This window comes from Marmota marmota, unplaced genomic scaffold (assembly GCF_001458135.2).
Source record: "Marmota marmota marmota unplaced genomic scaffold, marMar, whole genome shotgun sequence".
Lineage (NCBI taxonomy): Eukaryota > Metazoa > Chordata > Mammalia > Rodentia > Sciuridae > Marmota > Marmota marmota.
In genome coordinates this window covers 24,262,672-24,283,604 of record NW_026000005.1, presented here as the reverse complement: position 1 = coordinate 24,283,604, position 20,933 = coordinate 24,262,672, and the positions used below count along the sequence as shown (strand labels likewise).

Sequence of the window (20,933 nt, the reverse complement as noted above, 5' to 3'; positions counted from 1 at the left end):
ATACAAAATAGGGCTGGTCATGTGGTTCAGTGGTCAAGTGCCCCTGAGTTCAATCCCTAGTTCCCAAAAAAAGAAGAGAAAAGGAGGTGAATAGTTTGTCTTTATGACTTACACCACTCACTCTTCTTGCTTTCTGTTTGACTACAGTTCTTCCCAGCACATACAGTGGGGCAAGGGGGACGATGAACAAGAGCATGGGAAAGACAGGGAAGGAGCAACGGAATCCAAGTACAGATTGATATCTTAGAGGTTGTTTAGACTTATTTAACTTTCCTGATGGGAGAATGTTTATTATAGAGCACTCTTGACAGATGGTAAGGCAGGCCATGTTTGAATATTCTAAGTAACACTTTTTGTTCTTATACAGTCTGATAGTTGGAAAGTTCTTACAACATTATCTCCTTCCAGCCATTTGCTTTGGGACAAGTTCAAAGAGAGTAGGAAAAGAGTCTTCATTATTTTTGCATGCCCCAAATCTCTAACTTTGCACCAACCAGATGCACTGTTTGTTACATATTTGGTGAAAATTATCATGTCTTCTAAACTTTCTCTTCTTTAAGGTAAATAGCCTCATTAACTCTCCCAAGGAACCTTCACTGTTCTGATGATCTGTCTCTGTTATCTATATGTGCCTTTGTCATCTCTTACACAGATTCAAAGAAAATCAAATTTTAAAAAACAGGGAGTAATTTAAAGTCCCTTTATCCCATCTGCTTTCCTTTGTTGTTAGCCACAAAACCCCTTTTGAATTTTCTATAGCCTTCTTTAAAAAAATGGTATTTCAATAAATAAACAATATGAATTCATTGTAATACATATACAAGAAAGTTAAAATTTCTCATAGCCTCAGCATTTGGGGTACATCTCTTCCCAATTATTTTGTTTCAGTTTTTAATGTAATTTGATCATTCTGCATGTATAATTATATAGAATTTTATTTTTTACTTAATATTATTCCACATTTTCTCATGCCATTAATAACTCCTCACTGAGCCCATTTTAAGTTTATCATATTTCACTGGAGAAATATCTAGTTATTCATCTAACCAATACCTTATGGCTATATAGCACCAAATATATCACTATTTTATATAGGACTTTGGGGAAAAAAATCAATGTACATGAATTTTTTCCATATCTTTGATCATCAATTCAGGACAGATTACTAAAAGTGTAGTTTCTAGGTCAAAGGGTATACATTTTTATGAAGACTTAAAATTCTCTTCCTCAAGATGCCTTTTCCAGTCCTTGAGACCTGTAATGTTAATCTTAACATGCTATGGTTCTCCTTCTTAATTTTCATTTCCATTTTGAAGACTGGCTTCTGTTTCTGTTTCTTTTTAGACTGGATACTCCATGAAAGAGGGGCAAGGAACTATTTTTCTGTTTTATGTAGGTCTTAGCCTGCAGCATATACTCCATATATATTTTATTTAATTAGTCGAATTTTGTTGAATAGTTATCAATAAACGTGTTTGAATCTGTATATCCAAAGCATTGTTTACATGTACCCAATTCCTTGCAACAATGCCTAAAAAAATGTGATACTCCAAAGGAATAAATACTCAAATCCAACTTTGGTATAAATGTAATCCCAGCAGCTCAGGAGGCTAAGGCAGGGGGATTGTGAGTTCAAAGTCAGTCTCAGCAAAAGTGAGGCACTAAACAACTCGGTGACACCCTATCTCTAAATAAAATACAAAATAGGGCTGGTAATATGGCTCAGTGGTCAAGAACTAGGTAGTAAGCTACTGTGAATTCGATGAGTGTGTTAAGATCTTCATTGAAAATTCAGTGAGACTGAGCTCTGAACATTACCAGTTCTCGGGGCAGAAAATTTCCTTCTTGGCGAGCGATGACCAGAGAGGCTGTCTCTCCCTGCTTGGTGCTCCTTAGCATAGCCACAAGCTCTTCCTGAGTTCGTCCAGTGACATCTCTGCCATTTACCTAATGAATAAAATCATATGAATAGTCACAATTACATTTTCTGACCATCATTATTATGATGCTGAACAAACTCAGTCAGTCATTAGTAACAGCAATTTTTTCTAAGCCATCACATTCTTCGGAGGGGAAAATCAAATTGACAGGTACCAGAGATTGATTTGTCAATTAGGTGGAAAGTAGATTTCAAATGCTTGCTTGGCACCATTTTTTACCCAATAGAACAAGAAGGAATGAACTATTACTACATGGCAAATTCCTCTGGCAATATGAGTATTTCTTTTTATATAATTCTAAAATGCTCTCATGTCCAGAAAATTATAGTCAGAAGATTGTCATAAGTTATTGGAAATTCTAATTTGGAGCTATGTTAGTCATCTGGTGCATCTTCCTCATGATCTAGAACTACGTGAAAAGCTAGTCTTGATTGCATGCCCTAAAAGAGTGAAAATAAACCAGCCAGTTTTACTAAAGATGATTTCTTAAGAGGTAAATACATCAGCAACATAAGATTAACAAGAATATGATGCTATTAAAAAATGAATGAAAAAAAAAGACTTTCAGATATTCCAAATAAGTATCTATGTTAAAACCTATTTAGCTGTTTCTATTACTAGCTGTGTATACCAGGTTATGAAAATTTGGACAATGCATAGTTCAACCTGAGAAACACCCCACCCCTTAAAAGTTAAAAAAACACTGTTGCAAAGGCTTGGGTGTGACTGAAATTCCTTTGACCTCACTGAATATATGATGAACTGTTGGAGTTAATGCAAATTCTCCAAGAACCCTAAGAAATAAGAAAGAGAAGATATGGAAAAGTCTTCGTTATTATTTGACCCCATATCACTGATCTCACTGGGGACTTAACATTAAGTTAGGCTACTCATTAACTAGTTTCATAATTAGAGTCCTTATCTTGTCTATAAGTAATAAATTTTAATATATTTTATATTCAAAATGAAATGCTAGTGTACAGTTAGCCTTCCATATCCATGGATTTCATTAGAATCTATGGATTCAATGAATCTCCGATTAAAAAAAATTTTTAAATCTCTCTTATATGAGAATGGGAAGTTATATTCCATGTATGTATAATATGTCAAAATATATTCTACTGTCATGTATAAAGAGAACAAATTAAAAAAAAAAACAACTTTAAAAATTCCTTGTATATGCATTGAACATGTACAGATTTTTAAATGCCATTATTCCTTAAAAAATATGGTATAATTGTCATTTTCACAGCTTTTATATGGTATTAGGTATTATAAGTTATCTAGAAATGATTTAAAGTATACAGGAGGGTGGTGTCCAGATTATGAGCCATTTTACATAAAGGACCTGAGCATCTGCAGAATGTAGTAATCTTGCTGAGTGGTCTTGAAACCAATCTGCCAGAGATACTGTGAGAGACAGCTGTATATGTTCATGTATTTATTTATTTACTAATATTTTATCAAAGTTATTAATTTAAATCCTTACCTCCAAAATTCTGTCTCCTGACTGTAGCCGGCCATCTTTTATTGCTGCTCCCTTTGGCAAAATGTTTTTTACGAAAATGGGACCAGGACCATGTATTGAAGAATCTCTGGTAACCACAGTGAAACCAAGTCCTTCAGGGCCTAGCGTATAAGACCAGAAAAGTGAACAGTCACTTTCAGCATACATAATATTATATTCGATCTTACAGTAAAAATCTACCTAATTTAGACTAAGAATAAGTAAAATATTTACATTCCAGAAGGTTTAAAATATGCTTCAGTTCCTCTGGTTTCAAATAAAATTATGGTTTCTGACAGGCCATGATGGTATCAAAGTGAATATGGCGCCCTATATATCTGTGCTACACTTTTGTTTATTCAGGTTTTGGAAGAAATGCACATATTATCCATATGCCTGAGATGGGTTCCTCAGTAAACCATAACCTGACTGCATAATTTCCTGGGAAGGAAAGGGCGACCTGACCTGAATTTTGTCAGCTTCTCAGTCAGCTGGCTCATCTGTGGCTCACCCGTCTGTTTGTATCCTGAACCTGTACAAGCCAACGTCTCATGTCCTGTCAGCAAGAAACCTGATGCACCTCCTTATTCTCTTACATCTCTAATTTCTCCCTTCCAGTGTATTTTTTCACTCTCTGAGGGATGATCAGCTGTCTCTGCCATAAAGAACTGTTACTTCAATTGCATTCTTCTCCAAGCTTCCATCACCAGTGTTCCACCACTAGGGATAGGATAAATGTCCTCCACAGTCCTGCGTGTAAGAGGCTTGGTCCCTAGGTTATGCCACTGTTGGGAGGAGGTTAGACACAGTGGAAAGAAGTTAAATCATTACTGGTTTGCTCTAGCAGTGGGTACTGGGACTCTGTCCCCTTCTCTTTCTCTCTCTTTGCTTCCTGGCTAACATGAAGTAAGAAGCTTGCTCCATGACATATTCCCATCATAATATACTGCTGTCACAGACTCAAAAGCACCTGAACCATCAACCATGGACTGAAACCTTCAGAACTGTAAGCCTAAATAAACCTTTCCTCTTTTTAAGTTTGTTATCTCAGGTATTTTATTATAGTAATAAAAAGCTAACCAACACATCGACCAATGACAATACCCAATAATTCTTCCTATTATCAATTTAATTTAGCCTTGACACTTCCCACCAATTGTTTTCTGAAATTAATTCCCCTTGGTTTTAATGTTTTTATTTTCTGATTATTATCCTACCTCTGTGATCATATAACATCTGTCACTAGTACATACACTTGTCTTCCCACATGAACACAAATGTTTCCCAAGGCTCTATTTTGGATGAATTTGTCCCATGGCTTTGGTCAGCTACTGGATCCTATATTATCTCCCTATAGGAAAGACTAAGATCCCCTTGGCCCTAATCTCTCCTTTTGATATCAGTTTTCTAGATATCACTATATGCATTTCAAACTTCACTATGTACTTCCTTATCTAATTCAGATTCTGATCTTTTCCAATAGCCTCACCTACTTAAAATTCTAGTTTCTATCAATGACATCTCCATTATGCAAGTTGCCCTGAAAACCTCAGCAATGATTATAATTTCTCTTCCTTCCTTCCTAGAGTCTTTCATCTATTAAGGAATGTGTATTATATTTCTGCATTTAGACACAGGCAACACATCCTGTACTGACCTTTATTGTCTGTTTTTTTCATTAGTATATCTATTTGATTCTAGATTAATCTTCCCAAAGTATACCTGTGATGTCATATTCTTTATTTTTACATTCAAGTCTTTCTTATAGTTTTTTTTTAATATTTATTTTTTTCAGTTTTCGGTGGACAGAACATCTTTTTTTTAATGTTTTATTTTTATGTGGTGCTAAGGATCAAATCCAGCGCCTCACGCATGCCAGGCGAGCGTGTTACCTCTTGAGCCACATCCCCAGCCCTCTTATAGATTTTTAAAGTGATTCTATGACTCATATTTATGTCCTCAAAGAACCTAACTTCACATATTACGCATAGCTGGATTATTTGTACATAGACTTCAACAGATGCATTTAAATAAAAAAGCTTAATTGCTGAGCAATTAAGGATCTATGCTTCTTATTCAATACATTTTATTTCCAGTAGAGGATTCTTATAAGTGAATAAAATTTTTATCAGAGACTCTTTTAAGAACAACTAAAGATACATATTTTGAAATACACTTGTAGGTATTCTAAAATTACCTTGTAACCACTAAATTCTCTATTAATTCAGTAAAGAATCTATGAGATCTTGGTTCTTTTTGAATTGTCTTGAAAAACATAAGATTTTAGAAGGTTGTAATGGGGAAAGGGAATATTAGACAAAGGTTACAAAATGAACAAGAAACATAATAGCCCATGAACACCTTATGTGTGCATATGTGTATATAGTATTTCATAAGTACACATGTGTGTACATGATCTAGTCTCACTGATTTGTGCTTGTAATGGATAGAAAAATTTAAAAGAATGAAGAAAGATTATACATGTGCTCAAAATTAGGTATGTTTTAAAACAGTGTTTGTAATGCTGAATCAGTGAAATTAATAATCATATATTTGCTTTCTGAAGAGTCAACTTTTTGCTTATATAAAATTGTTCTAGGGAAACAGAGACTATATCTTTGTTGGACTTGTCCTAAAGGATGCTTTAAAACATTACTAATTGTGCTTGAAACTGGGACAACTGGATTTTAGTTCCTATTTAGTGTTAAGTTAGAATACAATATTGCTTGGCCTCAATCAAGTTTGCAACGATTCTTTCCACTCTCCAACGTGTTTTTATTGTTTCCTTGTTTCAAATAATCTATACTCTGTAGAAGAGAAGAAAGTATTACAATTTCAAGAAATTTAAGTTACCTAAGTATACACTTAAATCTATTCTTTGATACAATTAAATAAAGGGAGAATTAACTAAATTAGGCTTAATGCATTTCTCTTACCCAATTTTACATGTTACAATAATAGAATGCTATTAAGCATAATTTAATAATTACCTTTCTTTAGGTCAATCTTAATTTTCTTTGCATTTTTCTTGCTGCCAAACCCCATGAGAGGGGAGAGAGAGGGAGATGAAGATTTTCTTCCTAGTCTTGGTACTCGGGGACTCTTGTTTTGTTGCAGAGAAGGTGATGCATCTGCTTCAGGACTATTTGTTCCAGTGAGATTTACTGTCTTTACTCCAGATTTCCCATGGACAGGAGGAAGTGCTTTTGTTCTCAAAACTCCATCATTGCTACTAAAAATGTTAAGAGGTCCAATGACTGATTTTTCATACTGCTCACGGTTTTGAGGTGGAAGCACGTGGAGGAGCACATCTGGGGATTTCATTGCCTGGCGGAAGACATCTTGTGCCCTTGAAAAAGTCAGTAAATGTGTCATGATACAGTGGCTAGCAGCTACCTTCCACAGTACTCCAGCACAGAGGCAACCAGGCTCCACACAGGAGCTCAGGCACAAGACACTGTCCACATTACTACCGGTATGACTGTGCTACCTAAACATCAGAGTTTACCACTAACTACCTGCCCACTGGGCTACACGTGCAGGATGACCATGCATAATGTTCTCATTGACTCTTCTTTACAACCACCAAGGTATATATAATTAATTCTCATTTTGCAAACTCAAATTGAGGCTCAGAGAGACTAAGTAACTTATCCAATGACCCATATTTTTTTAAAGTGTTTCTAAATCTGAAAGTCTAACCAGCATTAATTACTGAAGAACATATAAAAAGGCAAACTTTAATTTTAAGTGAAAAAAAATCATTTGGTATTTTTGATCAGATAATTAATAGGTTATTTTTTGCTTGATTGCTAATCAATTTCTCCTCCATAATAACTCCAGACTGAATTTTTTTGACCTTTGTTTTCCATTTCTATAAAACAGGGATGATAATGTCTGTCTTGCATACCTATCAAGTCCTTGAAAATGCATTGTGGCATATCAAACAATACCATTATTAATAATTATTATAATATTATCTATCATTTTGTTGAACAAAATGGAGTGTTTTAAGGCTTCATTTCTTTCACCATTTAAGCAGTTGATGACTAATTTCCCCCAAGCACCCCCCCATCTCTCTCTCTTCCTCCCTCTCTCTCTCTCCCTCTCTCTCTCTCACACACACACACCCACACACCGACACACACACACACACACAGTGTTGAGAACTAATGCCCAGAGAAAAGATGTATTATGAACAGTTGGGTCAGAAACAAGAGAGGTTGCTTACTATTACTATGGAGTATCAGTACTGATTTCCTCATGAAATCTCAGCACAATACCAACATATATTTAAAAACATATATGTAGTATCAGAGTGCTATATATTCTTATTGTAGTGGACAGGAAATTATTCCCATAAAATTTTCACATTTGGAGAGATGACTTCTTGAGAGAGAGTATTTTAATTTTTGTTAGTTGCTTATATTATTCACTGAATCCTCATAGACATTTCTCACAGATTCTTTGGTTTAAGGCAGACGGCTTACATCAAGCCAGTTAATTAATAAGCTGAACTAACAGTCTGTGAAAAGAGCTATTAAATATCAATCTAACTGACCCACATCCCAAGAAAAACAAACCCCTTCATCAATGCCCCAGCAAGACAACCAAGCAGGAAAACTTCCTCTATTCTGTGGCTTAATGTTCCTGGAGATGTCTGGGACACAGGTGGGCCACCTTTGAGTGTGCTAAGACATAAAATGCATTCCAAAATGGATGTCCAGAGGTCATTTGAAGGGAAATGACCAGAAATTCTACCTCTGATTTTGATCATAATGAGTTCAGTAATGATTATAACCATTCTAGGGGGATGATAAAGCAAATAAAACAATGGAAAAATGCTTACTGAGCAAAAGTTTTGTCTACCAGATCCACATTGTTGATTTTTACAATACATTCATTTTCGTGAAAGAGTCCCTCCCGTTTGCACCTGCTGTTTTCTTCAATGCCTCGGATGAAGAGTCCTAGGATCCTAAATGCAAAATTTAGGTTGAAATAGAATTACTGAATAACAATATGCTAATTATTTCTCCACTTGCAACTATTCAGAAATTAGTATTGATTTCTATTTATGAAATAAATTATGCTTTCTATTCAGGCAATTGTTATTTAAATCCTTCATCCAAAACCACGTACACACATAAACTCAGTAAAAGAAAAGGCCCTTCAAGGCAAATATACATAAACATCAATTCAGAGAACATTAATCTAGGACCCCATTTCTCGTGCTTGTGGCAAACTTAGAAAGGCCAATATAGCTCAGTGGAGTTGAGGACAGCAAAGACTTGTGGTTTGGGGAAGCGCATCACAATTGACCATAAGGAGTAAGCCCAACTTAACGCTGAGATTGGCAGCATGATGCTATGTAATGGGAGAGAATTAGGAACTCATGGTGGGTTTTTGCAATTTTACTGCGTCTTCCACTAATTTGCATTTTTAAGAAGTAAACAAATGTTTAAGCTTAGATCCTATTACTCTGAAGGAAGATCAGCCCATTGGTTACTATAGTGAACCAAATAGGCATTTGGTGTTTTCTCTGTTCTCAAGATGGAGTATGAGATAAGGTTGTAGAGCAGGGCCAGGTGAATTGGTGAATATCTTAGAGTCCAATAGAAGTGGAGATATTGATAAACTCAGAGGCAACATAGGGTTTGAGAGTTAACACTGGATGGGAGGCCAGTGTGACCTAGAGGGGCTTTGAATGGACCTAATCTGATGGAGTTGGTATGGAACACCCACCACCCACTGTTTGCTTTGAAAGGGAGAGTAGTCTGAAGTTTCAAAAGGGAAGAGGCGAGATTTAGAGAGGATACCTAGAATTCCTGGGACTTTGTGTTTCTGACTAAGAGTCAGAAGGGGAATGGGTAGAAAAGAAGGAAAGGAAGAAGAAAACTATAGCAATAAGAATTACATTTTATATGTAATTGTCCCTTGCTATTCATGGGGGTTTGGTTTCAGGATCATCATCCTTGGACACCAAAATCTGTAAGTCTCTTATATACAATGGCAAAGTATTTGCATTCTCCTGTAATTAAATCACTCTAGATGCCTTATAATTCATACAATTAACTGTTGTACTGTACTGTTTAGGCAATAATGGCAAGAAGAAAAGTCTGTACCTGTTTAGTACAGATGTACTTTAATTTCTCCAAATATTTTTGATCCACAGGCAATCTGCTGTGGATGAGGAACCTATAGATAAAGAGGGCCGACTGTACTTGGTTACGTGTATAAAACCCAAACTAAAACCAATAACGAGAAATTTTACTATTAATCATTTGGGAGATATTCCTTCCTTGGTGGTATAGAGGGTCTTAGTTGCATCCTACAGTCAGAAAGACCGATCTATCCTCTAAGAGGATTCTCCTGGCTGTGGAAAACCTGCCACTTCCATGTGCCTTGTTCCTGCTTTCCTACTCAGTCACTCTCTTTTGTATAGGACCCTGTGTGCTATTACATAGTCCCTTTGCATTAAATTTCAAATCTAAATAAAATATGAGCACATTTTATGTGTGAATAATAGGGTCAGCCATGGAAAAAGGGCAGCCTATAATGAAAGTCCAGGAGAAAGCAATCCTCCTGCTTGGAGTAGCCACAGAGCTGAGCCTCTGCCTCCAGGCCTCCATTCATTTAACGAGCTCATATCATCTCAAGACGTCAAAAGGCAAGGCACATGCAGTGATATTTAAGTCTTCAAAAATGTTAAATGAATACAGTATGCTGCTGCAGGAGAGAAAAGCAAATAGTCACACCACCTACCGCAAGGCAGACTCAGGGTCACAGGGACCAGTATGGGGCCAGGGTGTGTGCTTCATTTCCTAGTTCCAGCAGGTTTGTAAATTAAACATATTCTGTGTTACCATCATAATATTAAAAATTGAACTATTGGATGTGTAAAAATGAAGAAACAGATCATAATTGTTTTTTCCCCTAAATTAAACAAACCTTCTAGTTCACATTTTGGATTTTTGTTATGGTGGATTCACAATAACATGATCCATTAGGAGGCTCACATGTGGTTATAAACTAGTTTATGTAAGTGAGATTTTTTTTAACAAGCATTCAAGTCTTCCTTTAATTTAATTCAGTACATCATCAGTCATGTAATGTTACTCCCTAGGATTTAATCTCACATTTTGGGAGATGAATTAATTCTTTCAGGCCACTGGGTTGCAATTTAGCTAGCATATTACAGCTGGAGTGTGCTATGTGAACCTCACTGATCTAAATAACCTAACTTTCCATGAAAAATTTATTGACAGAATAAGCCCCACTGTAAAACCCATGTGTCAGAGGTAATTTCGGTAAAACGTAAAGCGGACTGATTTTTATTAGTTTGGTCCCTGGCAACAAAATACTCCTGCCCTTTCTATTCCATGGAAGGGGTAGATTCCCTCCACTATGATGTCATCCAGACCCACTATGAGAAGGCTCAGAAAATCATGGCTCATTACCCTCCACGCTCCAGACTGGTGGGCTGTGGTAGCTGTCTCATTTGGGATCAAGACTCACAGGATTTAAAGATTAACGCTGTCGAGGAATTACAGGCTGAGACTAACCAGTTAATTTGCATTAATGAGCAGTGATCAAGGATGCTGAAATCCACAGCCCCACAGAATTAAAAAAGTAACAATTGCTTCTTGCTCATCAAATAATCATGTAGGCACCACCATTTTCTCCCTGCCCCTCTCCTGCCCTTCCACTGTATCCCAAGGCCTCGCCACCCTACCAGTTTAGCATTCTGTCTGAATGTCTTCTCTTCTCCCCTCTTCCCCATCACTCCTCCTCCTCATTCATCTTTAGGTACCTTTACTATAAAATGGAGTTTATTGTGTCATCTTTCTTGAAAAAAAAAATAGATTTCATGTTTTTAACTCTAAAAAAAAAATAGCACAGATTTTTTTTTTAAACAAATGAAGTTAAATTGCTCTTTTCTTGCAAGGATTTAGTGCTGCTTTGTGTTTGTTTTGTTTTTCTACTGAGAAGGCAAATGGCCCTCAAGTCAAGCAGCAATAAACATCCCTGTGCTAAGGTATTAAAACAGGTTCATGGAGACTTTGGTACAATAGCTAAGATATTTTAGCTAGTTCTAACTTAGGTTTCGTATTCAACAACAGGTGTGACAGTAGTTTTTCTAAATGAAAAAGAAAATACTTTGGAGGCAAAGCCAATTACAGTAGTCTTAATAAAGAATTAAATGTAAATTCTAATTTAAAATAATGACACAAGCCAATAAATGGAAGGAAATTAAGAGCTAAGTCTGCCACTATGACCTTAACGAAGCCCCGGTGCTCACACAGTGAAACCATATGGCATTATGAAGTCAGACACTTGTCTGACATGCTCTACACGCAGTGGCATCTAGACACATGGGTTGAGTTAAGTGTGCTATTTCAGCCTGCACTCATTACTTCTTAAATTTTATTGGCTCATGTCTCCACTTCCATATTATTTTTAATGTTTTTTTAATTAAATTTCCTTTCTATAATACTAGTGGATAGCAAAAAATAATAGAACTATTTCTCTAACTTACTAAACAGTTGACCATGAACTTATAATGAATCAAGCTTTTTTATTTTAGCCAAAACAATCAAAATACTGATTGATAATTTATGCATTCATACATTGTGGGTTTTACAAGAAGCTTTCACATTTTTAAAAGTGATTTAGTCCCCATAACCTTGATGTGAAGTAGGTATTCACAAGAGACAAGTTTGGGGGACTTTGTTGAAGGTCATATAAAATGAACACTGGGATTAATTCCAATTCTTCTGAATCCAACTGCAATACTCTTTCTAGTATTCTACCAGGCTTATGCTAGGAATCAGAACCAGAAAGGAGAAGGGAGGAAATCGATACATTCTAGTATGTTTTCCTTATTTGAAGTGAGAGAGGTGATTTTTTTTTCTTTTGTCTGTAAGGCCAGCTTGTTTTACAAACTATTGGAAATGAAGTATGGTGACTGTCACATTGTATATTTTCTCATTTTTGGAAATTGGGAAGATCTTGAGTTCTATTCCAGCTTCATTAAACTAAAGGGCCTGGTAATTTAAGCACTCTGGTGTTTTCACAAGACTCAATGAGTACCCTTCTGCCAGAAGCCATTAGAATTTCTCATTTCATGAGAAATGAGTAAATACCCACCCTGTCTATCAAAAACAACCTCAGTTTGTCCTGTGCCACAACCCATAACATTTATAAGCATACTTATTAACACATACAGGAAACTAGACAGTAAGAGCCACTAGCTTTCTGGTTCACTTCTTTTGAGGAAACATTCATTCCAGCAAGAGATTGACATCAGATGTTATTTGCAAAAAGGAAAAAAGGGTGATGACTTTGCAATTATAGGTAGCAGATGGTTACCTGCTGAATATGGTGCCAACCAAAATATCATGACTGAGTCTGTTTTTCCTGCTAGAGGGCAGACAGAATGGAGTAAACATTCAGGACTAGTAAATTAATACTACATAATCTTTTGGGAAAATTTAGTTCTAGAAAGAGCAATGGAGTAAGGATGAGTCAGAAGATCTGGATTTTGTGTGAAAAGAAGTGGACCCTCCTTGTGGCTGACATCCCAAGCTAAAATAAATCATTCTACCTTTTGATGGTGCATTCAAGAAAATCCATTTAGTAAAGTCATTAAAACATCATGTAACCAAGAAACTTATTTTCATTTAAGTTTCTGGCAATCATTGTCAAATTAATCTTGTGCTAAAGGCGGTCATCTTATTGGAAAGTGACATAATATAGGAAACTAGGTCCATAAGTGATAATATTAGGTCCAGGGCATACACTTTCATTTCTGTCAACAAAACAAATTTTATATTCAGTTAGATAGATGTGGCTTCCAAGAAACGCTGACAGGCTCTAAACTGCCATTTACCAGTATGGGCTTAGTAATATAATGTATTTGAAATTCTGAAAGAATGTAGTAAATTATTTTTAATGTTCTAAATGTTATTTTAGAAAAAAAATAAATAGCAGGATGTCATTTGTCTTCTATAGCAAAATCATCATATATATATATATATATATATATATATATATATATATACCTATATATGTATGATATCTGATGTAGCTACTAGAATATTGAATGTTTATTATTCTTAGCTCTATATGCCTGAGCAATAGGAGGAAATATAAATTAGAAATTATCTTCACTTGTTGAAGTGTATCTTTTAAAATTAAAATTTTTCAATAGCTATATTTGTTTAACAATATATTAAAACCTTTGTCAATGATTCTGTTTACTATGTGCTTCTGACAAGAATATTTTTTATAAAAGCATTATAATTAATTCAAATAGAGAAATTGCGAGGGACTTTTTTTTTCTTTTTCATTACATCTTAGAAGTAAATGATTTAGTTTTGCCTCTAATGCATCTGAGGCTAACAAATATATATATTGAGGTGTTTATGTGAATAACAGAAATTCACACTTGGTCCTTTTCTGAAGAATGACTGGAAAAGTGGGCTCCTCAGGGTTTCCATTAATTAGTGTGAGCTTCTGAAACCAGGAAATCATCTTACCTTCCACTCAGAGATGAAAAGAAGGGCACCACATGTATTCCCAAGGGGCCTCCTTCCCCAGAAATCTCCACCGTTCTTGTCATATCACTGGGGCAGGAAAACACAGAAGCACAGATGAATCTCTGCTGAAAACCAGATAAGGCACTTCAACCCCTGCCCCCGCCCCCCAGGACGATAGCAACTACTGTACCAGTCCAGGCAAAGCCAAAGGAGTACATGATTTCCAGGTATGTTCAGAAGATTCATTAAAAAAATTTAAAAGACTGTGATTTCTTATTTTTACCACTAGAAGAGGAACAATCAAAATGACAAAAATAACTTCCCATTTAATCTGCATCAATCAACATATTTAAAAAGTGATACACAAAAATGAAATTTCTCTCCAATGAGACTCACTTGAAAATTACTGTAAAACACATGGAAGTAAATGTATATCTATGCTTACACAAAAAGTTAGCTCCCCTGCAAAAACAGAGTAAAAATGAAATAAAATATTTATTAGAAAAAGCACAGAATTACATTTTATAATGACTGTGAAGCTACTGTTGATAATACATTTGGGCATGTTTAAAGAAACATAAATCAAAACATAAACTTGTATCAGCTGTATTCAATGAAACAATTCCAAATTTTCACATGCTGGTTTATTTATTTATTTTTTTAAGGTAGAAAAAGAGGTTGCAAAAACCTGGAGAAAATGTATTATAGAAAGAAATAGAAAAGCTGACCTGCCTAACCTAGCCCAGATTAAGGAAAGGATGAGCTAGAAACATTAATGGGTAGTGTGTATGACTCAAATATAGAAGGCACTGGGCGCTTTTGAGTAATAAAGACTGGAACTAACAAGTTTTTATAAAGATGAAAAATAATAACTGCGAACAATTATCGGCTCTTTTAATCCCAGAGAGAGAAAATAAAATTGCTAGAGGAAAATGATAAAGTTGAAGTAAACATCCCCTTTATGGAAATTGTAAGCAGGTTTCTATTGTTTTCTATTTACATGAAAATGACCTGAAACTAGATGTCAAATTAAGAGCTACAGCTGTGACAAATACTTTTCTGTTCCAAATTGAAAATGGTAGAACTCTGGCTCCTTGCTGCAAAGTTGAGAATAGCGTTAAGAAAGTAAAATACCTGCTGAATTCACTAAGCCCAAAGTATTCTTTAAATGATCTGAAATCTAAAATAAATACATGAAATATATTCTCATCAATGGATGAGGCCTACTTTTAATGTGTTTTCCTTGCAAGCCTATTATCAGTAAGAACTTGGAAGAAAAAGCATATCAGTTTCCAGCATTTGTGGAAGATGATGGAATTTCAAATCTGATAATAAATTTCTAATGGGTTTTGTCCAGGTATTACTGACATACATAAAAACGTGTTCAGTCAAGCGAGTTATATCAGTTGCCTGGAATAAAAGTTAAAAACAAAACAAATCTTAAGAGTAATATAGGATGAAATGTTTCTTCTTTATATAAGTGATGATATGAATATTTATAGAATATATCTACATGGACAGTCATATACAGGCATACATTTTAAGTCCTGAGTATAAAATGCATGGTGGGCAAAAAAAGTTGTTTAGATTTTAATGGACCAGAGTAATAATTTGTATAGAATAATAGATTTATAGTGCACTTTTAGTCATGTGAAGAAGACAACACCCAAAGCATTTACATTCTAGGCTTAAAAAAGACTAAACTCTTTTTAAAAAATATTTTTTAGTTGTAAATGGAATTTTTATTTATTTATTTATTTATTTATTTATTTATTTATTTATTTATTTGCAGTGCTAAGGATCAAATCCAGGGCCTCACATATGCCAGGCAAGTTTCTACCACTAAGCCACAACTCTAGCCCAAGATTAAAACAATATTATCTTGAACTTCATAATGCATTTTTGTAGTTTTACACTGAAAGCATAACAAAAATCTCCCCTGGTAAATGTATCAAGTATCCACATGGTAATACATTGCATCAATATATAATACATAGAGGTTTTCAAATGTAAATGTTTAGACCAATGTAGTCCCCAAGATTTTACTGCAAGAATTTCTAGGATGGCTTTTATAGATGATGGCATTTATGAATTGTCTTTTTTTTTCTATTTTACAAATATTTCTTTACCCCTATTCAAAAAAACAAACAAACAAACAAACAAACAAAAAAAAACGAAACCAAACCAAACCAAAACAACAACAACAAAACCCAAAACCCAAACCCAAACCAAACAAATTATTCTCCTGGCTACAGAAATAGCTCAGTTGGTAGATAGCTTCCCTGGCATGCACAAGGATGTGGGTTGAATCCCCAGCACCCCACAAAAACAAAAAAACCCTCCCATAAAATATGATAAATTCTATGTATCATACTGATACTTACTTCTTCTTCTTCTTCTTTTTTTTTTTTTTTTTTACTTAGGATTAAACGCAGTAACACTCAACCACTGAGCTATATCCCCAGCCTTTTAAAAAATTTCTTATTTGGAGACAGTCTTTCTAAGTTGCCCAGGCTGCTTTGAACTTGCTATAATTTCCCAAGTATCTGGGGTTACAGATGTGCAATGCCACACTGGGCACTGATATCTATTTTTAGCAATTGTCAATCCTGTATTTTTACAGTCAGTTAATAAAGTAAATATTATAATTTAATTAAGTAATCAGTCTTGTTTTAAAATGCTAAAATGTTTGGGAGAATGCAATTTTTAAGGTTCATTTTTATTTTATAAAATTCCCCTTTTTAAAATTTCAGAGTAAACATTTAAATTACTATTACACACAATAATCACCATTCTCTGGCTATAAATATTTTTGACAACTTAGATTACTATCACAAAAATGTAACAATAGCACTAAAAATATTTGGCTTCCATTTATAGGCTGCAATATGCAAATACTTATAAAAACTTAAGTCTGTTTATTAACAAGCATTGCAATTTTTACATAGATCATGTCTCAGCATATTTCTTTATCAAATACTATTATCCATTATCTCAAAATGGAAATAATGACATTTGAAAAAGGATTTCTCATAGACAAGTTCAAACATTATATATATATAAAATTTTAAAATAAAAAATCGCTCCACTCTATTATAAATACTTAATGGAGTTCTATATAAACCTCTGTGTATACCCACTTCATGGAATGTAAGCACCTCAAGCACAATTGGACAGAATTATTTGAACATATCTCCTAAAGAGTAAGATTTTTACAAAGATGTATAAACAAGTCTATTAATGCTATTTGTTTAGATAAAACCCAAAGCACAGCAGTTCTGGTGAGCAGGGTCTGGTGAGCAGGAAATGCACATTTTCACTTATATCTTAGAGGAGAGTACAGTCATCAGAAGGTAAGTTGCATGGTAGAGTAGGAATAAAAAATGCAGAAAATGAGGTGAAAAGGAAATTCTAGTGGTATTAAAAAAACAAAAAACAAAAATAGGAACTGTGAGAAACAGACAAAAAAAATTGAACCATGGATCATGGTAAAGGAAAAACATTTGCTATACAAAGAAGAAAAATAGAATTATTTCACCAAGATCAAAACAAATATTTTTATGCAACTTTTAAGGCAAAGTAAAACAAGCAGATAGTCACAAAGCACTAAGTCAACTAATATTAAGTAAACTAAATGCCCTAAGGTCCACTTGACAAAATTAACTCAATAACTGGGACCAGCTGCAGCCAATCTAAGAGCTCAGGAGCAAGGTACTGGTGAGCTATAGAATTAGTGGATAAAAATCAGCCTGTAGTTATGAATGGCTACTTTGCCAGAGCTAGATGTTAAGTGCTTCAGTTGTTTTCCATCCAGAGAAAAGATATAAAGCTTGAGGCAGAAAATACAATAAAAGTTGCAGATGTTTGTAGGTCTGATTTTTTCACACAATGCAAATGGACATTTGCAGTAAGACTACTCAGCTTGGTTTCAGGCTTCTTCCTTGGGTATGGAGAGAAGATTGAGAACAGGAGGGGAAGATGCTTTATTTCAGAAGAAAATTTTTTCCTGGGGTGACTTTAATTCAGGTGTCTAAGCAAGACATTTAAACTAAAGACCAAAGTCTCAGTTTCCTCACTTATATAATGAAGACATTAAGATTAGGGACTTCCCTAACAGAGTTGCTGTTTTTATTTTTTAAATTTTTTATTCTAATTTGTTATATATGACAGCAGAATGCATTACAATTCATATTACACATATAGAACACAATTTTTCATATCTCTGGTTGTACACAAATATATTCACACCTTTCATGTCTCCATACATGTACTTAGGGTAATAATGTCCATCTCATTCCACCACTTTCTTTTATACCACTTGCCCCCTCCCTTCCACTCCCTCACCTTTTGCCCTATCTAGAGTTTGTCTAATCTTCCCATACTTCCCCTCCCAACCCCACTATGAATCAGCCTCTTTATATGGAAGAAAACATTTGGCATTTGTTTTTTTTTTGGTGATTGGATAATTTTACTTAGCATTATATTTTCCAACTCCATCCATTTACCTGGAAAATGCCATAATTTTATTCTCTTTTATTGCTGAGTAATATTCCATTGTATGTATGTGTGTGTGTGTGTGTGTGTGTGTGTGTGTGTATACACACCACATTTTCTTCTTCTCAGCAAAAGAAACAATCAGTGAGGTGAATAGAGAGCCTACAGCTTGGGAGCAAATTTTTACCACTTGCACATCAGATAAAGCACTAATCTCTAGGGTATATAAAGAACTCAAAAAGCTAAACAACAACAACAACAAAAAAAACAAGTAACACAATCAATAAATGGGCCAAGAAATGCACAGACACTTCTCAGAAGGTGATATATAATCAATCAACAAATATATGAAAAAATGTTCAACATCTCTAGCAATTAGAGAAATGCAAATCAAAACTACTCTAAGATTTCATCTCACTCCAGTCAGAATGACAGCTATTAAGAATACAAATAACAGTAAGTCTTGTCAAGGATGTGGGGTAAAATGGTGTGGCCAATCAGGTAAGTAGTATGGAAATTCCTTGGAAAACTGGTAGTGGAACCATCTTTTGACCCAGTTTATACCCAAAGGACTTAAAAACATCATACTTCAGGGACACAGCCACATCAATGTTTATTGCAGCACAATTCACAAAAGCTCAACTGTGGAACCAACCTAGATGCCTTTCAATAGATGAATGTGGTATATATATACACAATGGAATATTACTCAGCAAAAAAAGAGTTGCTGTTTTTAATGAGAAAAATGGAGAACACAGCATATATACATTACACAGATATATCTATCTGGCATATACAAGAAGTTCAGAAACTATCAGCTATTAGTATTATTACTAGAATTTTCCAACGGAACAAATAATATTGTGGATTAGAAGGGAATAAGCTATCATAAATTTTCCCTCCCCTCCCCCAGTTTTCTTCAGGAAAGCTTTTTAAATAATATTAAAAAAAAATAGTATGGGACTGAGGAACACCTTTTCTTCACAATTAGATTGCTGACAAGGAGAGAGAAGAAAAAGGGTTGTAACAAGTGGACAGAAGGTGTCGGTGACTTCAGGCAGATTTGCAGATCTGTCACACACAATGGAATGAGAGACTGACACACAGGAAAACCTTCAAGAAGACTTTTCAGATTGCCCTGAACTCTGCTTGATGGTGAAATAAATGTCTTACTGATGTGAATGTACTGAGTAAAAATCTAAAGAAGAATTTGTGGTGGTTGGTGGTAGGAGTCACTAAATTCACTTGAATTCAATAAAACATAAATTCAGTCATTTCAATGGGGATGCTCTATGAAGAAAAAAGCAAAACAGAACAAACACAACAGTGCTTGAGGAGTTCATGTTCTTGGGGCGGGGGAGGTTTGAGACAGATAAAAATACAGGGCAATAGAATAATAGCACAGGTTGAATGTTCCTTATCTGAAAAGCTTGAGACCAGAAGTGTTTCAGATTTTGGATGTTTTTTTTTAAATATTTCAGAATTTACATATTTCAGAATATGTATATATTCTGTGTGTGTGTGTATACACACACAAACATATATTATAATATCTTGGGTACAGGACTCAAGTAAAAATACAAAATTCAATTATATTTTATATATACCTTATAGACATAACCTGGAGGTAATTTTATGCAGTATTTTAAATAATTTTGTTCATGATATAAAATATCATGGTGTGGAATTTTATACTTGTGGCATCATCATGACATTCAAAGAGTTTCAAATTTTGGAGCATTTCAGATTTCCAGATTGTGGGTGATCAACCTATAGTAGTAGCAATAGTAGGTGAGACCCTGTCTCTAAATAAAATACAAAATAGAGCTGGGGATGTGGCTCAGTGGTCAAGTTCCCTGAGTTCAATCCCCGTAACCAAAAAAAAAAAAAAATCCAAGATATTATTTGGGAAGCAGTGTGCCAATTGGCTTCAGAGTATTAAAACATGCATTTCTGAAAAATGTATAAACAAATAGTTTATGTCACTTCTATCTTAGAAGTAAACTCTTGCTTAGAGAGGTTATGAATCTGTCAAGCATCATATCATTCATGTAAAATACAGTTAGGACTGAAACTGGATCTTTTGCACTCCAGAGAAGAAGTCCTTAGTCACTTTGACATGCTGTTTTCAAAGGTGAGGTAGCTTCTGATGTGATTCAGAGGAAGAGGAAGAGGGCACAGGATCAGGAAGGGAAGCTAGGATCAGGAAGCTTTTCCTGAAGGAGGTAGCATTTGAGAAGGGCCTCTGATGGGCAAATGGGTTTTCCATCAGAAAATGCAGGTGAGGGGATGGAGATGGCACACACAGGAGAGAAAGCCCTCTGCACTGAGGTACTGAACCAGGATCCTTTGTGGACATACAGATAGGCTATGATAAAGAAGAAGGGGAAGAAGGGGAGGAAGAAAAGAGAGAGAGAGAGAGAGAGAGAGAGAGAGAGAGAGAGAGAGAGAGAG

At 34.9% G+C, this 20,933-nt stretch overlaps 1 protein-coding gene across 4 annotated transcripts in view; it reads right to left on the bottom strand.

Annotated features, from left to right (window-relative positions):
• Positions 1–20,933, bottom strand: part of Pard3b (par-3 family cell polarity regulator beta) — a 981,002-nt gene that overhangs the window by 454,710 nt on the left and 505,359 nt on the right. For all 4 annotated transcript variants that reach the window (XM_048808385.1, XM_048808386.1, XM_015481294.2 and 1 more), the window contains 5 exons: positions 13,986–14,072; positions 8,297–8,422; positions 6,438–6,796; positions 3,430–3,569; positions 1,819–1,947 (listed from right to left, as the gene is read on the bottom strand). In XM_048808385.1, the coding sequence (XP_048664342.1) occupies positions 1,819–1,947; positions 3,430–3,569; positions 6,438–6,796; positions 8,297–8,422; positions 13,986–14,072 (841 nt within the window). The remainder of the gene's footprint in view (positions 1–1,818; positions 1,948–3,429; positions 3,570–6,437; positions 6,797–8,296; positions 8,423–13,985; positions 14,073–20,933) is intronic.